This window comes from Ictidomys tridecemlineatus, chromosome 14 (genome assembly GCF_052094955.1).
Source record: "Ictidomys tridecemlineatus isolate mIctTri1 chromosome 14, mIctTri1.hap1, whole genome shotgun sequence".
NCBI classification, from domain to species: domain Eukaryota; kingdom Metazoa; phylum Chordata; class Mammalia; order Rodentia; family Sciuridae; genus Ictidomys; species Ictidomys tridecemlineatus.
This window is the reverse complement of record NC_135490.1, coordinates 38,429,931-38,450,903: the sequence shown is the minus strand read 5'-3', so window position 1 is coordinate 38,450,903 and position 20,973 is coordinate 38,429,931. Positions and strand designations below refer to the sequence as shown.

Here is a 20,973-nt window from a genome sequence, read left to right as displayed (position 1 = left end):
TTATCGGATATTTGGTGACACTCTACCAGGCCAGTTTCTTGTTTTGATATTCTTGAGGGGAAATAGGAACATAGTCTATATCTTCGCCTCTTCCTTCTTTTCTTGGAAAATTGAACAGACTTGTTAATGTACTGACTTCAGGGTTCTATTTATGTTTTTATGTCTTTCCTCCACCCTCTCTTATTACTCACATTAAACAGATGTAAAGAATTAGGCAAGCCAGGCACAGTAGTGCCTGCTGTAATCCCAGCAGTTTAGGAGTCTGAGGCAGGAGGATCCAGAGTTCAAAGCCAGCCTCAGCAAAAGCGAGGTGCTCAGCGAGACCCTGTCTCTAAATAAAAATACAAAATAGGGCTGGGGATGTGGCTCAGTGGTTGAGTGCCCCTGAGTTCAATCCCCAGTACCCCATTCCAATAAACAAATGGATAAATAAATAAATAAGAATTAGGCAAGGGAGCCTTTTGTGGTGGTGCACGCCTATAATTTCAGTGGCTCAGGAGGCTGAAGTAGGAGGATCACAAGTTCAATTCAGTGAGACCGAATCTCAAAAAAAAAAAAGAAAAAAGGTAAGGTAAGGCCTGAGAAATGAAGAGTAGTCAGAGATGCCAGCTTCCTTGTCTCACACTTAAAAGAGGAAAACTGAAACAAGAGGTGCCAAATGGCAGTTGTAACCTCAGTGGTAGGACACCCTATTGCTGAGAATCAGAGCCGTACTGCAGTTAAGGCATTTAATAGTCTGCAGATGTCCCCTCAGGAGTGAGGTGAAAAGATTTCATGTTTCATCAGAACCTGAATGGCAGTGCAAAACTATCTACTAATAGCCTCCCAGGGAGAGAAGACAGCAAGTAGGGAATGATCACATAGAAGCTCTGTATTCCAAGAGGGTCACATGATTTTCTGCCATGAATTAGATTCAACAGTGGTTTAGTCCTTACATCTGCTATCCTCTTTTGAAACATGTAAGGTCTTTAAGGGGCCATGGCTAAGCCATTTCCTTTCAAAGGAGGGCCATATAGAAGTACTATTTCTTCTAATTATATGAGCCACTCATACTGAGAAAAAAATGGAGATAAAGGAAAGTGTAATGAAGTGGTATAGAAGATTATACCCTTAAAGTAATGAACCTCATGTATTATTCTTGCTGCTGTTACACTAGCTGACCTAGCCAGTGTTATTCTGTACTTTTAACATTCATTAAATTCTTCTGCTGCTCCTGGAGGATTACTATAAACTACCCTCCAGTTCAATCACATGTTAGTAGCTCAACTTCAGAAATCTAGCCTTTGATGTTTTAAATTTGGGTCTCATATATAAAACAATAGTTTTTTCTTCTTCTCTCTTTATAGCATCTTAATTGTGGTATGTTTCATGTCACATTTTTGGTTGTTTGGGAGGGAGGGTTGGCTGTATATATGTATGAATTTTTCTTTCTTTCTTCCTTTCTTTCTTTCTTTCTTTTTTTTTTTTTTTTTGGTCCTTGTATGTATATCTTTTTTAAAGTACCTACTGGGGTTCCCCCAGAGATAATTTTATATATGCTAAGTAACCTGCATTGTAATTTAAATTTATTTAGCATTTTTTCATGTGATTCAGTATTAGCAATCAAAAGCTTATTTTCATTTATAAAAACATTCTTGTTAGAATAATGTGCTTAAATGGTTTTTTCTTCAGAGCATTGTGTGCTGTTAAATGACACCACCAACAATACTTTCAATTATGTCATTCTATATAATAATGTGGCAATCGTACCCTTATTTCTGATGAGTTTTATGTGAAGATCATGGTAAGGCAGCCTCAGCAAAGGCGAGGCGGTAGGCAACTCAGTGAAGCCCTGTCTGGGCTCATGCAAAATGAGTCTGGGGATGTGACTCAGTGACATAGTGCCCTTGAGTTCAATCCCTAGCACCAAAATAAATAAATAAATAAAATCTAGTAAATATGAGGGTTTAATATATTGGCCAATACACATTTTAATTCAGTGAAGAGAGGTATAATCAATTACCTATGTAAAACCACAACAACAAAAAAATTGAATTCTTACCTTGTACCATATAGCAAAATGAATGTGGGAGGGGAAAAATACATAGAAGGAAAATGTAGTAGAATATATGTATAACCTGTTGGGGGTAAGTCTTTTTAAACCAAGTCATTTGCATAAAATATATAATAAATAAGAAAGGCAGACATTTGACTAATGCCCAGTACACTTTATTATGGATATTTATATAGATTGAATATGATTCTTGTTTTTCCTAATACTGAAAACTTGTTAACTTGGAGTCTGGTAGAGCATTTGGTGGTATAAGGTCTGGGATAAAGTCTTTAATGCAAGTGTCAAAAGCTAGTGAAGTGTGTATTACTATTACCCTATGCTTCCAAAGGTTTCTGCAAAGATAGCTCCAAGATAATATTATTTAGTGTTTTATGTTCAATTGATACCAGGCCTTCATAGAAACTATAAATTAAGTTACTTGAACTATTTCACTATGGAAATCGATTTCTCTTTCACTCTGAGTTGCTGCAACTGGTAACAGCTATAACTGTTTTTTTTTTAAACTAAAGGATATGAAAGTGCCAGTATGTCTAGCACATGTGAACCTTGCAAAAGTAGAAACAGACATTCAGCTCAGACTGAAGAGCCTGTTCAAGCAAAAGTATTCTGCAGAAAGAATCATGAACAGCTGGAAAAAATAATAAAATATAATAGGTCTACAGAAATATCTTCAGGTATGTTCTCTTCTTAAATTTGCTTTAATTTAAAGAGTTCTTCATCTTGGTTTTGAAAAGCCTTATTAAAGCAAGTTTTAAAATTACCCTATCGCATTTTTATCATGCATGAGATTTTATGTAGTAGAGACTATGGTACACATTTCTTGATATTAAAAAATATAAGCTGGAAATGCTTTTGTGTTGTATAATGATACTTTTTGACACATTTTAATAAACTTATTCCTAAGCATTTCATGAATAGTTGACATTAACACGGAACTCCCAATTTGAAATTCCAAAATCTTATATAATTTAAAGAAATTAATACAGGGCTGTGATTGTGGCTCAGTGGTAGAGCGCTCGCCTAGCATGGGTGGGACCCAGGTTCAATCCTCAGCACCACATAAAAATAAAGGCATTGTGTTGTGTCCATCTACACCTAAAAAATAAATTTTTTTAAAAAAGCTTAATACAAAATCCTGTTATTCCTCTGCTTACAACTTTGTCTTTACCCTGCCTATTGGATAAAGTATGAATGCCTTAATTTAACATATATGTCCATTGGGGACTTGGTTCCATCTTGCCTTTCCAGACTCATTTCTCACCACCTTGAACTTTATTATTTTAGTGACAGGGATCTGAAGTTTTCTCATGGCTGTTAACACTGTTTCTTACCTTACCAGTTGTACTTTCTGCCTCAAGTCCTTTTTTGCCCTTTATAACCCCTTTTTTAAAAGAATATTTATTTTTTAGTAGTAGATGGACACAATACCTTTATTTTATTTTTATGTGGTGCTGAGGATCGAACCCAGGCCCTCACACATATTAGGCGAGCACTCTACTGCAGAGCTACAACCCCAACCCTATAAGCCCTTTTTAATGCTAGACTCCTACCTAAATTTTTATTTGGGACCCTGAAATTATATTTGAATTCAAGCCAGAATAACTTCCATTTCTCCTTTTTGTTTCCATTGGAGCCTGTATAAACCTACTTTGTTGCCTATATAAAACTATTTTGTTGCCTGTATCATGTAATGTGTACCTACTTAAATATCTTTATCACCTTTCCAAGTTCCTTGGCAGTGGATAATTTATGTCTTAAATTTCAGCATAATACCAGATACGTGGTTCAGTGGAGTCATATATGTTTACCACCATCTTAGTTTAAATAAGTACTACTACTTTTCTGATTTATAAAGACATCTCAAACAAATATGGAAAGGGAGTCAGGAATATAGACTAATATGTTAATAAGGTCTAGGTAAAATTATATATATTATGCTTTATTCTTAAAATTTTTCAAAATTGATTTATTTTGTTGTTTTCTGAATTTTTTACATACCATTTGAGACTTATGATGCTAAGTTGGCTTTGTTTCCATTTTTTGATGAGGAATCAGGGTACTGTCTTTTCTATCACTTATAAAGAACTAGTAATATAAATTGGTACAACTTTTGCAGAAGATTTCAAAAGTTATATCCTTAACCCAGTAACTGTTTTTATTGGTACCTATCTTAAGGAAACAGAATGAAAAAAAAATCAACATTTAGTGTTGTTTGAACAGTGTATGATTCCTTCTATATGTAAACAGAAACATGAATTTAAAAAGACTGGAAGAAAATGCATCAAAATGTTAATAGTTTTCCAGGTGCAGTGGTGGTGAATGCCTGTAATCCCAGCAGCTTGAGAAGCTGAGGCTGAAAGATTGTGAGTTCAAAGCCAGCCTCAGCAAAAGTGAGACACTAAGCAACTCAGTGAGACCCTCTCTCTAAATAAAATACAAAATAGGGCTGGGGATGTGGCTCAGTGGTCAAGTGCCCCTGAGTTCATTCCCCAGTATCAGAAAAAAAAGTTAACAGTTTAATCATCTTCTGTAAGTTCTAAGACTTTTAATAATGAGTACTTATTATTACACAGGTTTAAAAAAAAAACCTCATATTTGCTTGTATTTTGAAATGACTTTCTGTAGCTCATATTGTTAGGAGATGATAGTGCTGAATTTTGAAGCATTAAGTTCAGGTTCCTATTAGCAAAAATAATAGTTCTATTGTTCATGACCCAGAATTTTATCAAAACTTTACAATTTTCATCTCCTTTTATTTTCTTTATCAAATAGTGACATCTTTAAAGAGTAAACAGTGGGTAGAAGTTGGGAAGGGTACTAAATTGAAAGGCATTACTTAAATAATTGATAGTCATAGCGGTACTTTAGACCTTATTGTCATTTGAAAAAAACGTAATGCTTGAATTTTGGTGAATTTAACAATGTTTTGAGTAGTATAATTTAGTACTCCCTTTCATTCCCCAAAGAGATTTTTTTCATTTTAACCATTCTCTAAAATATTTTGTACATTGTATACTAACACTTGCTATTCTACCCATATTTTGTGATTATTAGAGTGTAATAACTGCTAGTATTGGATTATGCAGTTTTTTCTCTTATAGGAGTTCATCTTAATGTGTATGCTTCATAAAAATGAATGATAAAAGTTTATTAGGATAGTCATCATCAGTCACAGTAATGTAAGTTTATAATAGTAAACCTTTTGAGATTTTCCCTAATGAGATTATTTTTAAATAGAACAATAAACCATACCTTGTGATAACATTTCACTTAGGCAAATTTTTAAAAATTTCGCTTAATTCTTTTTTTCATTCACTTATTCATATTATAGACCCTGTCTTTACTACTCATACACATTTTATGTTCATCCTTATGTCTGCCCTTTCCTACAGCACATGCTAGGAGAATACTACAGCAATCTAACAGAAATGCATGCAATGAAGCGCCAGGTAACAATCTGCTTAGTTTTGGTGTCCACTTTTGTGAATTTTTTCCCATTGGCCCTAAAATTCTTAGTTATGTTGTTCTGATTTTTTTTTTTTTACAATTTAGCTTAGTGTATGTTATTTGACTATTATTAAAATGAAAAAGTTCATATTCATAAAATTCTGAAGTCTTTTATTTTAAATTGATTGGTAAAATTGGCTGCTTTTCTTGTTTTACAGTTAGTGTATGAAACCTAACCAACATATTTATAAGGGTAATAGAAACTATTTTTGAGATTTTAATATTTTAAATTAGTATGTGTTAATTTTAATTCAGTTAGTGTATGAAACCTAACCAACATATTTATAAGGGTAATAGAAACTATTTTTGAGATTTTAATATTTTAAAGTTACTTATTTTATATTTCTTTAATATTTCAAAGCATTAATATTTTTGAAACAGATATTTTTATATTATGGTTATTTTTTTATCACCAGTTAATATCTATTGAAAAATAAGAAGCCATCAAACAAAAACAACCATGACAGACTGTGATAAAGATACAAGATGGAAATTAGAAAAATTCAAGAAAACTATCTTGCTCTGTAAACTATTTTGATTAAATATGGTTCTTTGTGATTTAGCATTGTTAATATTCTTCAACTCCTGCTACAAGAGTGAAAAATGAAAGACTTTTTGAACCTTTAGGAAACTGTAAAGGACCCAGAACTGACAAAAAATATCAGTGGTAATTCCAAAGAAAAGAACTCTCAAAATATTATAAAATCAAAATAGGATAGAGAAACTTCACCAAGATCAGGGACTTTCCTAGCAAAAGCTAATTAATAATAATCTAGGAGGAGAAATTGGCATACACTTTCACTGTAGAAGGGAAGGAAGGATAATACATTATGTAGAAATAATTTTTTAAATTTAGAGTGACGATTTTATCACATATTGATATTAAAGATGACATTAAACCCTTTGTTCTTTTACCTTTGAAAGAAACATTTTCAAGATCAAACAACTATGATTAAAGAACAGGATAGTATAGCAAATCATATTTGGAATTTTACTATAAGTAGAGGTTTATTAAAGGAAGTTTTGGTTTCTGCTTATAGTAAATGTCGCTTTTATAATGTCACATTTGAACATTTTAAAACTATTAAGAAAACTTCAGCATTTCATTTCATTTTATATTCATGACTATCTGAGGCAAGATAGGAAAATTGCATTTTTGTATTACTATTATTTTATGCTTTCAGAAATTGAGACCTGAAGTTGTTCAATTACTTAATTAGCAGAAAGTTCTTCCATTAGAGCACATTCCTTTTGCATTTCCTTCTCTCTCTCTCTCTCAGAAATCAATTAAATTTATGCTCTTTGCATACGTTTTGAAAGCATGGTTCTCTGAGGTATTCCTGATTTTTGCAGAACTTGAGACTGGCTTCTTGAAGTTCTACTATTGCTCTATGAAGTTTACAGAATTTGCTAGCTAGGAAAACCACTTGGAGATTGTTTTTTTGTTTTGTTTCGTTTTGTTTTTCCCTCCAGAGAGAACTCAGTGGGAATAGTTCCTAGTTAAGAACTGTTAAGAGTATGACTGTGTACATTTGAGAGTTATCATTTCATGTTGTCAATAAATACAAAAAGTAGAATTGTAGCTTAATAATAGAGATGCTGAAATTCGAGGAAACCAAAAACTTCAGTTAGGTCACTGCCTGCTTCAATTAATACTGAGAATGTAAATAAAATACTGTAGTAAAATTGATCTGTTATGTTATAAATTTAGTTATATATCAGTATACCACTTTTCAGAATTGTAGATGAAATTTGAAAATTAGTAAACCTAATAACCATATAGACCTAAAAATAGTAGCTTTTGTTAGCAATTCTCAACATTAAAAATAAACGGATTTTCTTTTCTGTTATAAAGTTCATATTAGCAAAAAACAAGGCAGATTATTTGAGCTCATTTCATTCAAGTGCTGAAAAATTTTTACTGATTTTTTTCCCCATGAAGTGTATAAAATTTTTCAAATGTTTTTTATTGAGAAATAAATGTGGTTTTATATAGTGATTCATGTTATCCATGAATTTCAGTATTTCTTTAATATACAGTGTTGATTTTTATATTTTCAGATTGTTTTTGATAATTTTAATCTTATTTTTCTACTTGAAATGTCCTGCAACAGAAATATATTCTAATTTTTAAGAAATCTAAAGCTTAAAGTAAGGACATAAATGAAAAGAATTGTTATGAAGATATTTTATCAGTATTAACTTTCCTGATTTTTTTTTTTAACTTCCTGATTTTTTGTATCTTCCAGAAACTGGGAGTGATTTTTCTATGTTTGAAGCTTTGCGGGATACTATTTATTCTGAAGTGGCTACTTTAATATCTCAAAATGAATCTCGCCCACATTTTCTTATTGAACTTTTCCATGAGCTTCAACTACTTAATACAGACTACTTAAGGCAGAGGGCTTTATATGCATTGCAGGTATCATTCTTTTTCCAACCCTATCTATTATCACCTTACTTCATGATAATGTCTGGTTACTTTTTTAGACTGAAGCATGTCTTAATTCTACATGTATTTTGATTTGTTTTTCTTGACATTTTATTAAAAAATTATTGTATAGCATAAGTGGATTATAGATAGTCTTTGTAATTTTGCCATGTTTCATCTTTAATGTTATTTCTTACATTTAACCTGTGAGATAAGTAGTACTATATTTGTTTTTCCATTTGTAAGATAAATTTGGAATTAAGCATTATGTTTTTTCATAAATATTTTATTTCTTTATTTAGGATATAGTATCAAGACATATTTCTGAAAACCATGAAAAAGAAGGGGAAAATGTAAAGTCAGTGAACTCTGGTACTTGGATAGCTTCAAACTCAGAGCTTACTCCCAGTGAAAGCCTTGCTACTACTGATGATGTAAGCTGATAATAATTAGAAAAACATGGACTTTTTTCAATATGCAGTGAACAAAAGTTAAATAGGTTGTTGTCAAACTGTGAATATGTGTAATATATTCAATTTTTAGCTTTTTAAATTTTGTTTGTTTGTTTGTTTATTGGTTGGTTGGTTTGTACTGGGGATTAAACCCAGGGACTCTTAGCCACTGAACCATATCCATATCCCTTTTTATTTTTTATTTGAGACAGGGTTTTCGCTAAATTGTTTAAGGCCTAGCTAAATTGCTGAGGCTGGCTTTGTACTTGCTATCCTCTTGCCTCAGCTTCCCACATCACTGGGATTACAGGCTTGTATCACTTATTCTGGCTTAATTTTTAGCTATAAAAAAAAGATGAGTATAATCTATTACTTTATATTGAGGATGAAATAGAAAATACAATCAAAATATGTTGGGAAATACCAAAAAATTCTGCATAAATGATAGATAATAACATAGGGGCTGATTCCTAACAGTCATCTAATAAATGTAGCTCATGTGCCTTCAAACATTGAATAAACCAATCACAGTAAAAACCCTTGCTTAGTACAGGATAAATCAGGTCTTTTGGTGAAAAAGAGCCTGGAAAAAAGAAAATCATCAAGGGAAAATGTAATTTAATGTATTACGTTTGTTAAAAAAAAAAATTTAACCTTCATTTAATTTATTTATTTATCTATAAGCAGTGCTGAGAATCAGACCCAGTGCCTAACGTGCTAGGCAAGTGCTCTACCACTGAGTCACAACCCCAGCCCAACTTGGAGAAATTTTTAAATGAAGTAAAAAGGCCCTGGAAATGTAGAAGAGTGTGAGGAGCATGATAGAAAATAGTACTTAGTGTGCATAATTTTGATGGAATGACTTAAGTAACAAAATCACTACCATAGGGGCTAAGGCTGTAGCTCAGTGATAGAGCACTTGCCTAGCATGGGTGAGGCACTGGGTTTGATCCTCAGCACCACATTAAATTAATTAATTAAAGTTATAAAAAAATTCTTCAAAAATTGCTACCATACTAAGGAGATAATGTACTAAGTATTTTTGGAAATCACCTATTTAAAGTGTCTTGATTCTATTATAAAAGATGTATATGGTCCTGGGATAGCAAATACACTTTTTTTTTCTTTCTTTCTTTCTTTCTAAGGACAACTCTTAACATATGAAGATTTGATTCGCAAATGTTTGCTCTAGGTAGAAAGTTGGAATCATACTATGGTGTTGAAATATTAAGGTTTTTTTTAATATTTTTTTAGTTTTAGATGGACATAATACCTTTATTTAGCTTATTTATGTTTATGTGGTGCTTAGGATCAAACCCAATGCCTCACACATGCAAAGCAAGTGCTCTACTACTGAGCCCCTAACACACAGTTTTTAGAGAAGATCTTGATTTTTTTCCTTAAGATTATTTTATCTCTTCTTCAGATAGACTAAGTTCCTTAGAACTATTGTGGACTTTTTCTAATGTTTCTCTTTAGCTTAAACTCCTGTTGAAAACAATACTTCTTTATGTATTTTTTTTTCTTCTTAAAATCTTTCTCCACTAGGATCTAACTTCTAAGCTATTGTTAACAGAAACCTGTGTCTAAAACTACATGGTTTTCATTGACTATACAATTCACATATAAATTAAGAAGTACTCCTTTGGATAAATCATTATTATAGTTAACTGAAAATGTGCGCTCCTTTTTGTGAATTATATGCATAAAAATAGATTAGATTATATTAAAGTTTATTGGACATTGTAATAGTTTGGAAGAGAATGTAAAGTCTGTTCTTAAAGATCTTTTTCAGTAATTTTGTATCCCTAACTCTAGTACCTCTCCTTATTATCCAAGTTTCATATTGTCATATAGGCAGCATTATTTTCATTTATTTTGAACGATTTGAGCACATTGGTCTGCACCATCAATAGCAAATTTTGAAAATTGGACTAAATTTAAGATAAAGTTAAGTTGACAGGATTTTAAATCTACAGTAAAATGTAAACAGTGTTCTACTTATTGAATAAGTAGGAACTTGAAACAAAAAGCTTACAATTTAAAAAAAAATAATTGAATACAGTTTATTTACTTTTTCTTTCAAAACTTAAGTTCAGCATTAATGTCAACATCTTTCTACCAAAGTCATTTTACCAGCAGCAACACATCATTCAGTGTTTACAGCAGTTTACTGTAGGGACTTTTCTGCTATGATGGTAACTTAAAATAAAAGATCAATAGCTAGTTATTTTTAAGAACATGGAAAAAACATACTTTTTGAATGTTTCAGTCAGAATATAAATGAGAATATAAATAACCCCTCTATCACACTGTACACAAAATTAATTTAAAATGACAGAGTCCTATAAAAACTAAAACCTATAAAAACTCTCTAAGAGGAAATGGGGGAGAATCCTCCCAATGATATCATTGGGGGAGAAACCCCAATAATAGTAGGCATTGGGGTTTGGGGGAATTTTTTGTCATTGTATGTTTGCTTTTTTTTTTTTTAAATATTGAGGATTGAACCTAGGAGTACTTTACCCCTGAGTTTCATCCCCAGCCCATTTTATTTTTTATTTTGAGACAAGGTCTTGCTGTGTTGCTAAGGCTGGCCTCTAACTTGAAATCCTATTGCCTCAGCCTTCCAAGTTACTGGGATTATAGTAAATTGCCAGCATGTCCAGTAACACAAAAAGGACTAACTGTAAAAGAAAAAAATGAAAATTAGGTTTTATAAAAATAAAACTTTCTGCTTTTCCAAAGGTAGTGTTAGGAGAGGCTGGCCTACATAGTAACTCTACAACTTCATTATAAGACAACTTAGTAAAAAAATTGGCAGGAAGTTTGAACAGATGCTTCAAATTACTAGCATGCAAATTATAACTATATGAGATACTACTTCACACCCACTAAAATAGTTAAAATTTAAAAGATTGACCATAAGAAGTGTTGGGTAGAACATGTAACAACTGAAACTCTTTATATTGCTTTTGGGGAATGTAAAATTGCATAACCACTTTAGAAAGAAGTTTGGAGGTTTCTTTTAAAGATGAACATAAATTTGACATATGAACCAGCAATTTTTCTTCTAGGTATTCATTCAAGAGAAGTGAAAACATATCCACAAAAATACTTATACACTAATATTCATAGCATCTTTTTAGTCATTATAGCCTCAAACTGGAGATGAATGGATAAACTGATATATCCACACAAGGGAATACTGTGGATAAAAAATACAGCAGTTAAAAAATGATGAACTTCTGGAACACACAACAATTGGGGATTAATTTCAGAAACACACTGAGCAAAAGAAGTACACTAAAGAGTATTCACTGTATGTTCCATTTGTATGAAATTCTAGAACAAGCAAAGCATATCTGCAGTGAAAGAAATCATATAATTGGGGTACAATGGGATTGATTGTAAAGAGGTACAAAGGAAATTTCTGGGCTGGTGGAAGTGATCTTTATTTTCAGAAAACTGTTTATAGAAGTGTATCTTTTGTCATTATTCCTCAAACGGTACACTTAAAGTGGGAGCATTATTGTATGTAAATTATATTTAAATAAAATACTACTTTTAAAAAATATTAATCATACTTTTTTGTTTCTTTTAGAATGAGACAATGTTAAAGTAAGGTACTACATATTGTTAGGGTTTGGAGATAAGATTATGTCCATAAAGATGTAGGAATAATTTAAATTTTAATTAAAAGTTAATTTTGTCAGTTTAGAATTTTTAATCAGCTGACTTTTTAGCTACATGAAAAGTGTTCTGTAAGGTTGCTTAATATTTTAATATTTTCTGTGACTTTGCATTTATCCTTTAGTAATGTTGGTTGTCACAGTTTTGCTTGGATGGAATATCTCTTTAAGATGTATAATGTTATGCAAATATTGTTTCCTTGTTAGATCTTTAACATTAATAAAATGTTTTAAGGAAATATTAGTGATTTTTGTTTATTTATTATAACTTAGGAAACTTTTGAGAAGAACTTTGAAAGAGAAACACATAAAATAAGTGAACAAAATGATGCTGATAATGTTAGTGTCATGTCTGTATCTTCAAATTTTGAACCTTTTGCAACAGATGATCTTGGTAAGTGCATTTTTTTTTTATCATCTCAACATGACTTTAAGTTGATCTCATGCAGTCTTTGAATTGCATTAATAAGGAAACAACTGGATCGGCTAGGGCTGTAGCTCAATGGTAAAGTGCTTGCCTCACATGTGTGAGGCACTGGGTTCAATCTTCAGCACCACATAAAAATAAAGATATTGGGGCTGGGACTGTGGCACAGTGGTAGAGCGCTTGCCTAGCATGTGTGATGCCCTGGGTTTGATTCTCAGCACCACATACAAACAAATAAATAAATAAAGGTCCATCAATAACTAATAAAAATATTTTTTTAAAAATAAATGAATAAAGATACTGTGTGTCCATTTACAACTCAAAAAAAAAAAAAAAGAAAGAAAGAAAGAAAGAAACAACTGGAAAGGCAGTATGCGTTTTAAAGAATATGGACCTAAAAGTCTCAAGTCTAATTGCAGTATTCTTAACTCTTTGACCTTGAGCAGATTTTCTAATTTTCTAATTGATTCTGCAAATACTAAGGAAGCAGTGATCCTGTATACCTTGCTGTATTGTTGGGGGAAATGTATGTAACTTTCTAGCATGAATAATAAGAGTTCAAAAATGTTAATTTCCTTCTCCTTAAAGTAAAGTTTCCTTAAAGGAAATCTAGTAAATTAATGGAAGAACTTCAGGCCTATTCAAACACATTTTCACTAAAAATATTAATTTCATAGTGTGAGGTAAGAACTCACATTTCTTGGCATAAATAACCTATATAAAAATTTCAGGTAATGCTAAAACATGGCACATTGTGTTTTTCCCCCACGAGTAGTAAAAAGAATTTACATAACTTTAAAAAACAAAACAAAACTTACAGTGCTAAACTTGGAAAGGAAATCAGAGAAAAGAAAATATACCTGATAACACTTTTCTGTGCTGCAGCCTATTAAAGGATATCAAAATCGTCAGTAATTCAGATCTCCAGGGCACTTTGTTGATAAAATAATCTCATGTGCCATTATTCTAGTTGTTCATATGTGGAGAAGATGATTGATATGATTTCAAAGGCAATTTTCCACCTGAACTCTTTCCCTCTTTGCTTATCCTTCCCTTTCTGAATTACTAACTTTTAAAGTGTTGGCTATATTCTTTCTTTTACTGATTTTTTTTCTTTTTCAACAACCCTTCACTGCTAGCATTGTTTGAAGTGGACATAGGAGAATTACGAACTCTCATTGATAGGCTTTTTCCTTACCTTATTTGCTTGTGCTAGTTTGGATCATTTTCTATAGAGTTTTTGTGATGTTTTGGAATTTATTTTCTTTTTTACTATTTAAATGAAACATAATATAGTGAACAAAATGGGTTTCATAGTCAATGTGAGTTTAAATCACTACGTTTATGCTCGACTATGAAATCTTTTTGACAGGTTACTTAAGTTCTCTGAAAATGAACACACTGTTGCCTACTTTATAGGGTTACTTACTGTAAAGATTAGGTAAATAAATGTGATGATGTAAAGAAAGTTTCCCATTAATATAGACCTGGTTTAAAGCTAATTTTCTTTACTTAGGTTCAAACATTATTTTTTTAGAAATATGTGAAAAGTTTGCTTTTATGAATATTAAAATATTTCTGTTCCAAATGCAGGTAACACAGTGATTCACTTAGATCAGGCATTAGCCAGAATGAGAGAATATGAGCGTATGAAGACTGAGGCCGAAAGTAACTCAAATATGAGATGCACCTGCAGAGTTATTGAGGATACAGATGCTGCTTCCACCACCACTGTAATTAATAATTCAGAAGGTGTGTTTTAGATTGATTAGGATATTTGAAACAATTAAAGGCCTTACCTGGCATATTAATAATTTTCTTTTTATTGCTTTTTCTTAATTGTTTGGACTGTTAAAAACTGCATATATTTCCTTTTTTTAGCATAAAATTATCATAATTTAAACATTCTTTAAAATGTGGCATAAATATATATGTATAGTGACATAGGCTTCATTTTGTTAATGTATCATTTTTCTTAAAAAATAGAAACTCCCATTATTGAAAATCATAGTTCACAACAACCTGTAAGTGAAGTTTCTAGCATCCCGTGTCCTAGAATTGATACTCAGCAGCTGGATCGACAGATCAAAGCAATTATGAAAGAAGTCATTCCTTTTTTGAAGGTAAACTTATTGTTTCTAGAAGAAAAACTAACTTTCTGTATTTTGATTTTTGATTCATTTAAAAGACTCCATTATAGTAAATCCTGAAAATACAAGTAAACAAAAGAAAAAAGCCAAAAAGGACCCATTAGTTTTCACCCAGAGATAGCCCCAGAAACATTTTGTGAGCCTTTTTGTACTATTTTGTACACATGCATAGTGCTTTTTTCATTTGTTAAAACATCTTTGAAGATTATTATTTTTCTATTACATGTTTTTAATGATTACACAGTATTTATTATTCATTCAAAAATATTTGTAGAATGTCTACTTTATATCTTGTTTTGTGAACATAGCAGTAAACAAATCAAGCCCTTTGCTGTCATGGAGATTACTTGATAATAGATGTTCTTTAGACTCATCTCAGAAAGTTAACGGTAGGGGCTGGGGTTGTGGCTCATTGGTAGAGCACTTGCCTAGCATGTGAGGCACTGGGTTCTATTCTCAGTACCACATTAAAAATAAATAAATATAAAGGTTCATTCACAACTAAATATATATGTGTGTGTGTGTGTGTGTGTGTGTGTGTGTGTGTGTGTTAAAAAATTAATGGTAATTCAGATTATTTTGTAGTTCACACATAATTTTAAAGGACAGTTAAAAAGAAACATGCCTGGGGCTGGGGTTGTGACTCAGTGGTAAAGCGCTTGCCTGGCATGTGTGAGGCACTGGGTTCGATTCTCAGCACCGCATATAAAGAAATAAAGGTCCATTGACATTTTAAAAATATATAAAAAAGAAAAGAAACATACCTAAAGTGGCTTGTTAAGAAAGTTAGAGGGTATTATTGATCCAAGACATTTCATAACATCTAGAGATAGCTTTCATTGTTAGGATGAGGCCAGGGTTGTGGGTATTTTGGAGAGTAGTATAACTAACTAGCATTTAATGGATAGAGAAGCCAGTATGCTTCAAAACATCCTGTGATATACAGGATGTCTAGCATATGAAGTTTGAGAAACCCTGAATTAGAAAATAATAAGAATGGGTTGTAAAAGTAGTTGAAATTAATTGAACTATAAACAGAAAGACATGCAGATGGGAACTATAGCATGGATAGTTCTCTTTAATACAGAAAGAAAATGATAAAAGGTGTTAGATCACATAATATTTTACTAGCTTTTAACTGGTATGTTGGTCAAAATTGCAAAACTCAATGTGTGTAGGATGGGAGTTTGCTCTCATGAGTGAATCTTTCTAAAAATGTGTATGGAAATTATTTGTGCAAGAGAAATGAAATTTCATAATGTATGGATTAAAAGTTTTTAAATAGTAGATAAGTGTATATCCTAACCAGCTAGGATTTTTCTTAGGAGCACATGGATGAAATATGCTCTTCTCAGCTTCTCACTTCAGTAAGACGCATGGTATTGACCCTTACCCAGCAAAATGATGAGAGCAAGGAGTTTGTGAAGTTCTTTCATAAGCAACTTGGAAGTATATTGCAAGTAAGAGTTTATACTTCTATGTCTTACCACCTAGTTAGTTTGTTTTGTTTTGGTTTTTTTTTGCGGGGGGGAGGTGTGTTTTGGTTTTGGTGGGGTTTTTTGTTTTGTTCTTTTGTTTTTCTATTTTCTAACATTACATGATTTATTTAAGTAGTCATTCATTCTAGCAGCCTTTTAAATACTTTTTAGTTTATTTCTTCATTAAAAAAATATTAGGAATTGCATGTATCCAACTTAAAAATCTATTGGTTTGGTTTTCTTTTTCTCTACCCAGTAAGAACGTTTTAAGTTTAAAATGTTCTGTGACTTATTTCTAAGATAATTTTTGACTAATTTAGGAAATTTTAGAAGCTGGAAACCAGTTATCAATTGTAAAAACTTTTTAGCACTAATCAGATCAAAGTAATTAGCATTTCCGTTTTCTTATCATGTCTTTATGTTTAGATACTTTGAACTCCTATCTTCTAGATCTTCGTAAAGTATATAATAAGTTATTGTGAACTGCAGTTATCTCACTGTGCTTCTAACACAAGTACTTCTATTGAACTTCCTTTTGGTACCCATCAGCTAACCTCCTGTATCCCCCTTCCCTCCAACCTTTCCCAGCTTTTAGTAATCCATATTCTATATTCATATGTACAGTAACATTATATCAAGGCAGTGGTTCTCAACTAGGGGAGATTTTTGCCTTCCAGGAGACATTTGATAATGTCTAAAGACATTTTGAGTACCATACAGCAAGTATGATAGAGGGAGATAGGGAAGTGGGAGGGGGAAGTACTAGATAAAGGTCAAACATGTTGCTAAATGTCCTACAATGTACAGGGCAGTCTCTCATAACAGAATTATATAACTCTAAATATCATTAATGTCCAGTTTGAGGTGTAAAGGTGTGCTCAGTGGTAGAGTGCTTGCCCAGCATATTTAAGACCCTGCGTTCAGTCTCCAGCACCATAAAAAAGGGGGGGACAGGTTGAAAAATCCTGTGTTAAATAAGAAAATTTTATTTCTCCTTATGTCAGACACTTTTACTGTTACATTTTACCTAACATTTTCCCATTGAGATGGCTCAGTAAGATGTTGGTACTCCAAATTAGACAATGCATTTTAATTTCATTTTATTGCATAATTTTCCTATGAAATTTTGCCTTCCGTTTTTTGTGTTTATACTGGTTGTGGATATAGTATTATCACTTTGCTAGAACTTAAATTATTGTTGTCTAGTTTTCCTTTTGAAATATAGTATTATCACTTGGTTAATTTTTTAAATCCTGGATTAGATGCAAATTTCCATCATGTTAATATTAAAACTAAACTATAAATTCAGTAATAGGCTCAAACTTTCCAGACTCTACTTAATAATGCCAGTGCATAATTTATAAGGAATATAAGACATCAATGGTGGTGACATTGTAGGAATACTTTAAATAGTATTCTCTGGCAAAATTTACTGGCAGAAAACTAAAAGACTATGGAAATGTTCTTGCAGAAATATTTGAAGTATTAAAAGTGTTTAAGATAGCTTGTATATAAATGAATTTTAGTAAATTTAATCAGGTTATTTCTACAGGAAGAAATAACTTTTAGAATCTAGCTGAAAGAGAAATAATTTATTTGTAATTAACATATTTTTTTTATCAAGATCCACACAGCTCTCCCTTATTTTTACGCAGAATCCAAAGCATTAATTTGGAAAGAAGATTTTTATCTAAATCTAAGAAAATTCAAATGTGTTTTTTGTATTCATTCCTGATTTTTTTCGTAGGGCCACATATGTGAAAATACAAGTTAGTTTACGTGAAATACCACCTAGAATATTAAAATTTTTTTTATGAGCTGGAATTTAAATTATTGTTGTCTAGTTTTCATTTTGAAATCTGTTCAAGAATTTTTTCACAAAGCACTCAGCCTTGTTGAGTACTTTTTTTTTTTTTTGAGTACTTCTTTCTATGATTGAACTAGATACTATTTGTTTGGGGTAATGGGACATTGCTAGTATTTGCTTGTCTATTTCTAAATGGCATTCTATATTTTTTAAAGAAAGAAAAGGGAAGTAGTTTTAACTAGAATATAGAATAAAATAATATTGTCCCTTTCATTTGATGATGCTAAAATTCAACTTGAACTAAAGTTTACATTTAAACTTATTCTGAAGAAAATTCTAATTACAATGACTGGTTGGTTAATATAAAGGGGAAACTAAATTAATGTTACCATTTAGATGTGGAGGACTTTCTATTTTTCTCTCACAGTATTTAATGACTCATTACTGTAGTATAAAGGTATTGCATGGGTATATGCCTAGTATGTACTATCTGAAAACTTTTTTACGATTAGGAATCCCCTGTTTTGTTTGTGCCCAGGAATTATATTAATAAGGATTAAAATTATGGATGACCATAATTATTTGCTTTCCCTTGTATAATCTTTAAGCAGGACTAGCAAAATTCCTAGTAACTTAGTAATATTAACTATCTTTCCTTAGTTTTTTCAGTACTTAAAAGTAATACTACTGATTTTCTCCAAGTCAGTATTATAATTTAATCTTTTAATAATGTATATTGCTGTGCCCACAAGTGAAGTTTTCTCTGATCTTAAAATCATTTGGTTTATCTATACATAGGATTCACTGGCAAAATTTGCGGGCAGAAAACTGAAGGACTGTGGAGAAGACCTTCTTGTGGAGATATCTGAAGTGTTGTTTAATGAATTGGCTTTCTTTAAACTCATGCAAGATTTGGATAATAATAGTATAACTGTTAAACAGAGATGCAAAAGGAAAATAGAAGCAGCTGGAGTGATACAGTCTTATGCCAAGGAGGTAAATAACATTGATTTTGATTTTAGGAATAGTTATAATTAGCCTATAAATATAGTGGGTTGTGTGTGTGTGTGCACGTGCACGTGCACATGCGTATGCGTGCTAGGGCTCTAACCCAGCGCTTCATGCATGCAAAGCAAGCACTCTATTATTGAGCCAACTCCCCAGCCCTAAGTATGGTTCATGATCAGTATTAATACCTAAATTTGTTTGATCTCAGCCAAAGTAGGTATTTTTAGTAAAATCATTTAATCAGATTATAGTTCCATACATATACTACATATTAAATCTCAGAAGTAAAAACAGTAAATATTAGAAATGCAGGAGTTGGAGAGTGTAACTTAGTGGTACAGTACTTGCCTAGTAAGTGTGAAGCCCTGGGTTGGATCCCAAGCAAGCACTGCAAAAAAAAAGAAATCACGAATGCAGAATACAGATAGGAATTGATGCTAAATGTACATTGTCACACATCTATTTAACTTCATTGTGACTTATTTAGGTCTCCAAAGAGGAGAGGAGGACTGGGTATCTAGTTTTTTGGCCCTGGCTGTTACCAGTCCCCAAAGAGTCTCCAAGACTATATATCAACCAGAGGTCGTTCCAACAACAGACAGCCTTGTTTGTTGGTTAGGGTTTTAGTTTTATATTCTCCTGTAGTTTCTTTCCCTTGTCAAACTAATTTTGACCATTTGAATTTGGATGAATTGGTTCCGCCTGTATCTTAGGCTTACCAGGAAGCTTTCCCCCTAGATCTTCACCCTTTTCTTCGCCCTCTGATCATGAGAATGGAAGCAGGCCAAGACCCAGATAAAAAGAAATAACCTCTCTTTCTTAGAATCTAAAGTAGACAAAGTCAAACTATGTACTTTATACTTTTTTTTAAAAAAATTTTTTAGTAGTTGTAGATGGACAGAATGCCTTTATTTTATTTGTTTATTTTTATGTGGTACTGAGGATTGAACCCAGTGCCTCACACATGCTAGGCAAGCACTCTGCTGCTAAGCTACACCCCCAGCCCATGTACTTCATATTTTTATAACATTTATATTCCAGACATAAATTCATTTTAGCCATTGCTGTAGAGTTTAAGGAAAATAAAACAGCGTAACACCATATTAAATTATTAGAAGGAAGTCTCCTTTCAGTTTGCTTTAGCTAGGTAGTCTTCACCTTTGAGTGAAATATAAGCTAAACCATGAAAAATAAGGAGTTCATAATGAAAATGAAAGGAAATAGCTTTCCATGCAAAGATAACTTAAGTGTAACAACTCTAAGGAAGGCTTGATCATTTGGAGAACAGAAAAGGTAATGGAGGAAAGAAGCATATTGAGGGAAGTGGTAAGAATATAGGTGATGTATCTTCTTGTAGAGATGGACTAGGCTGCAGAAATATTGGTAGCAGGGAAGAGGCTAGGCTTTTTACTGCTCCAGAAACATTCAAAGGCAATTTGGTAGAAAAATAGGTTTTATTCAGAGCCAGCTTTGAAGAAAGATAGAAGCAACTTCATTTTCAAAAACTCTGGGTGTGAAGACAGCTTTTTTAAAGAGAAAAAGCAACAAAGTGAGACAAATATATGCAGATTTAGTTGTTCTGTTTTTGACAGGCAGGGGCAGGGGGGAAAAATCATTTTCAGTGCTCTTGGAACCTGTCAGGCATGGAAGTTGTCAACCTTACTGTCAGCATGGAGATGTTGTTCTCAATTTTATAGGGGCCCTTCATTTCATTCTCTTTTAAGGTCAAGTTGTTGAGCATTTTAAGCCACATAAAAACTTACTTTATTTATTTATATTTTACTTTATATGATGGAAACTCATGGGGAAGTTTGAAAAGAGCAGTGACATAATTTCACATTCAATTTTAAAGAATTTCTGAATACTACATTAAACATGTACTGGAGGAGAGTAGAGAGAGAAGTGGGGGGACCACTTATAAAACTGTTCAAATTGTCCAGGTAAGAAATTAAAAGCTAATGTCTTAGA

General features: G+C 32.1%; 1 protein-coding gene across 12 annotated transcripts in view; it reads left to right on the top strand.

The window, feature by feature from the left end:
* Positions 1–20,973, top strand: part of Pcm1 (pericentriolar material 1) — a 92,091-nt gene that overhangs the window by 58,545 nt on the left and 12,573 nt on the right. For 8 of the 12 annotated variants that reach the window (XR_013430322.1, XM_040267807.2, XM_040267789.2 and 5 more), the window contains 9 exons: positions 2,563–2,727; positions 5,446–5,502; positions 7,810–7,982; positions 8,294–8,425; positions 12,409–12,529; positions 14,156–14,314; positions 14,549–14,685; positions 16,038–16,172; positions 18,796–18,993. Coding sequence is in view for 11 of the 12 variants with exons in the window: in XM_040267807.2 (XP_040123741.1) it covers positions 2,563–2,727; positions 5,446–5,502; positions 7,810–7,982; positions 8,294–8,425; positions 12,409–12,529; positions 14,156–14,314; positions 14,549–14,685; positions 16,038–16,172; positions 18,796–18,993 (1,277 nt within the window). In the remaining variant the exon portion in view is untranslated. The remainder of the gene's footprint in view (positions 1–2,562; positions 2,728–5,445; positions 5,503–7,809; positions 7,983–8,293; positions 8,426–12,408; positions 12,530–14,155; positions 14,315–14,548; positions 14,686–16,037; positions 16,173–18,795; positions 18,994–20,973) is intronic. The other 4 variants (XM_078031075.1, XM_040267795.2, XM_040267839.2 and 1 more) reach the window with 1 other exon arrangement.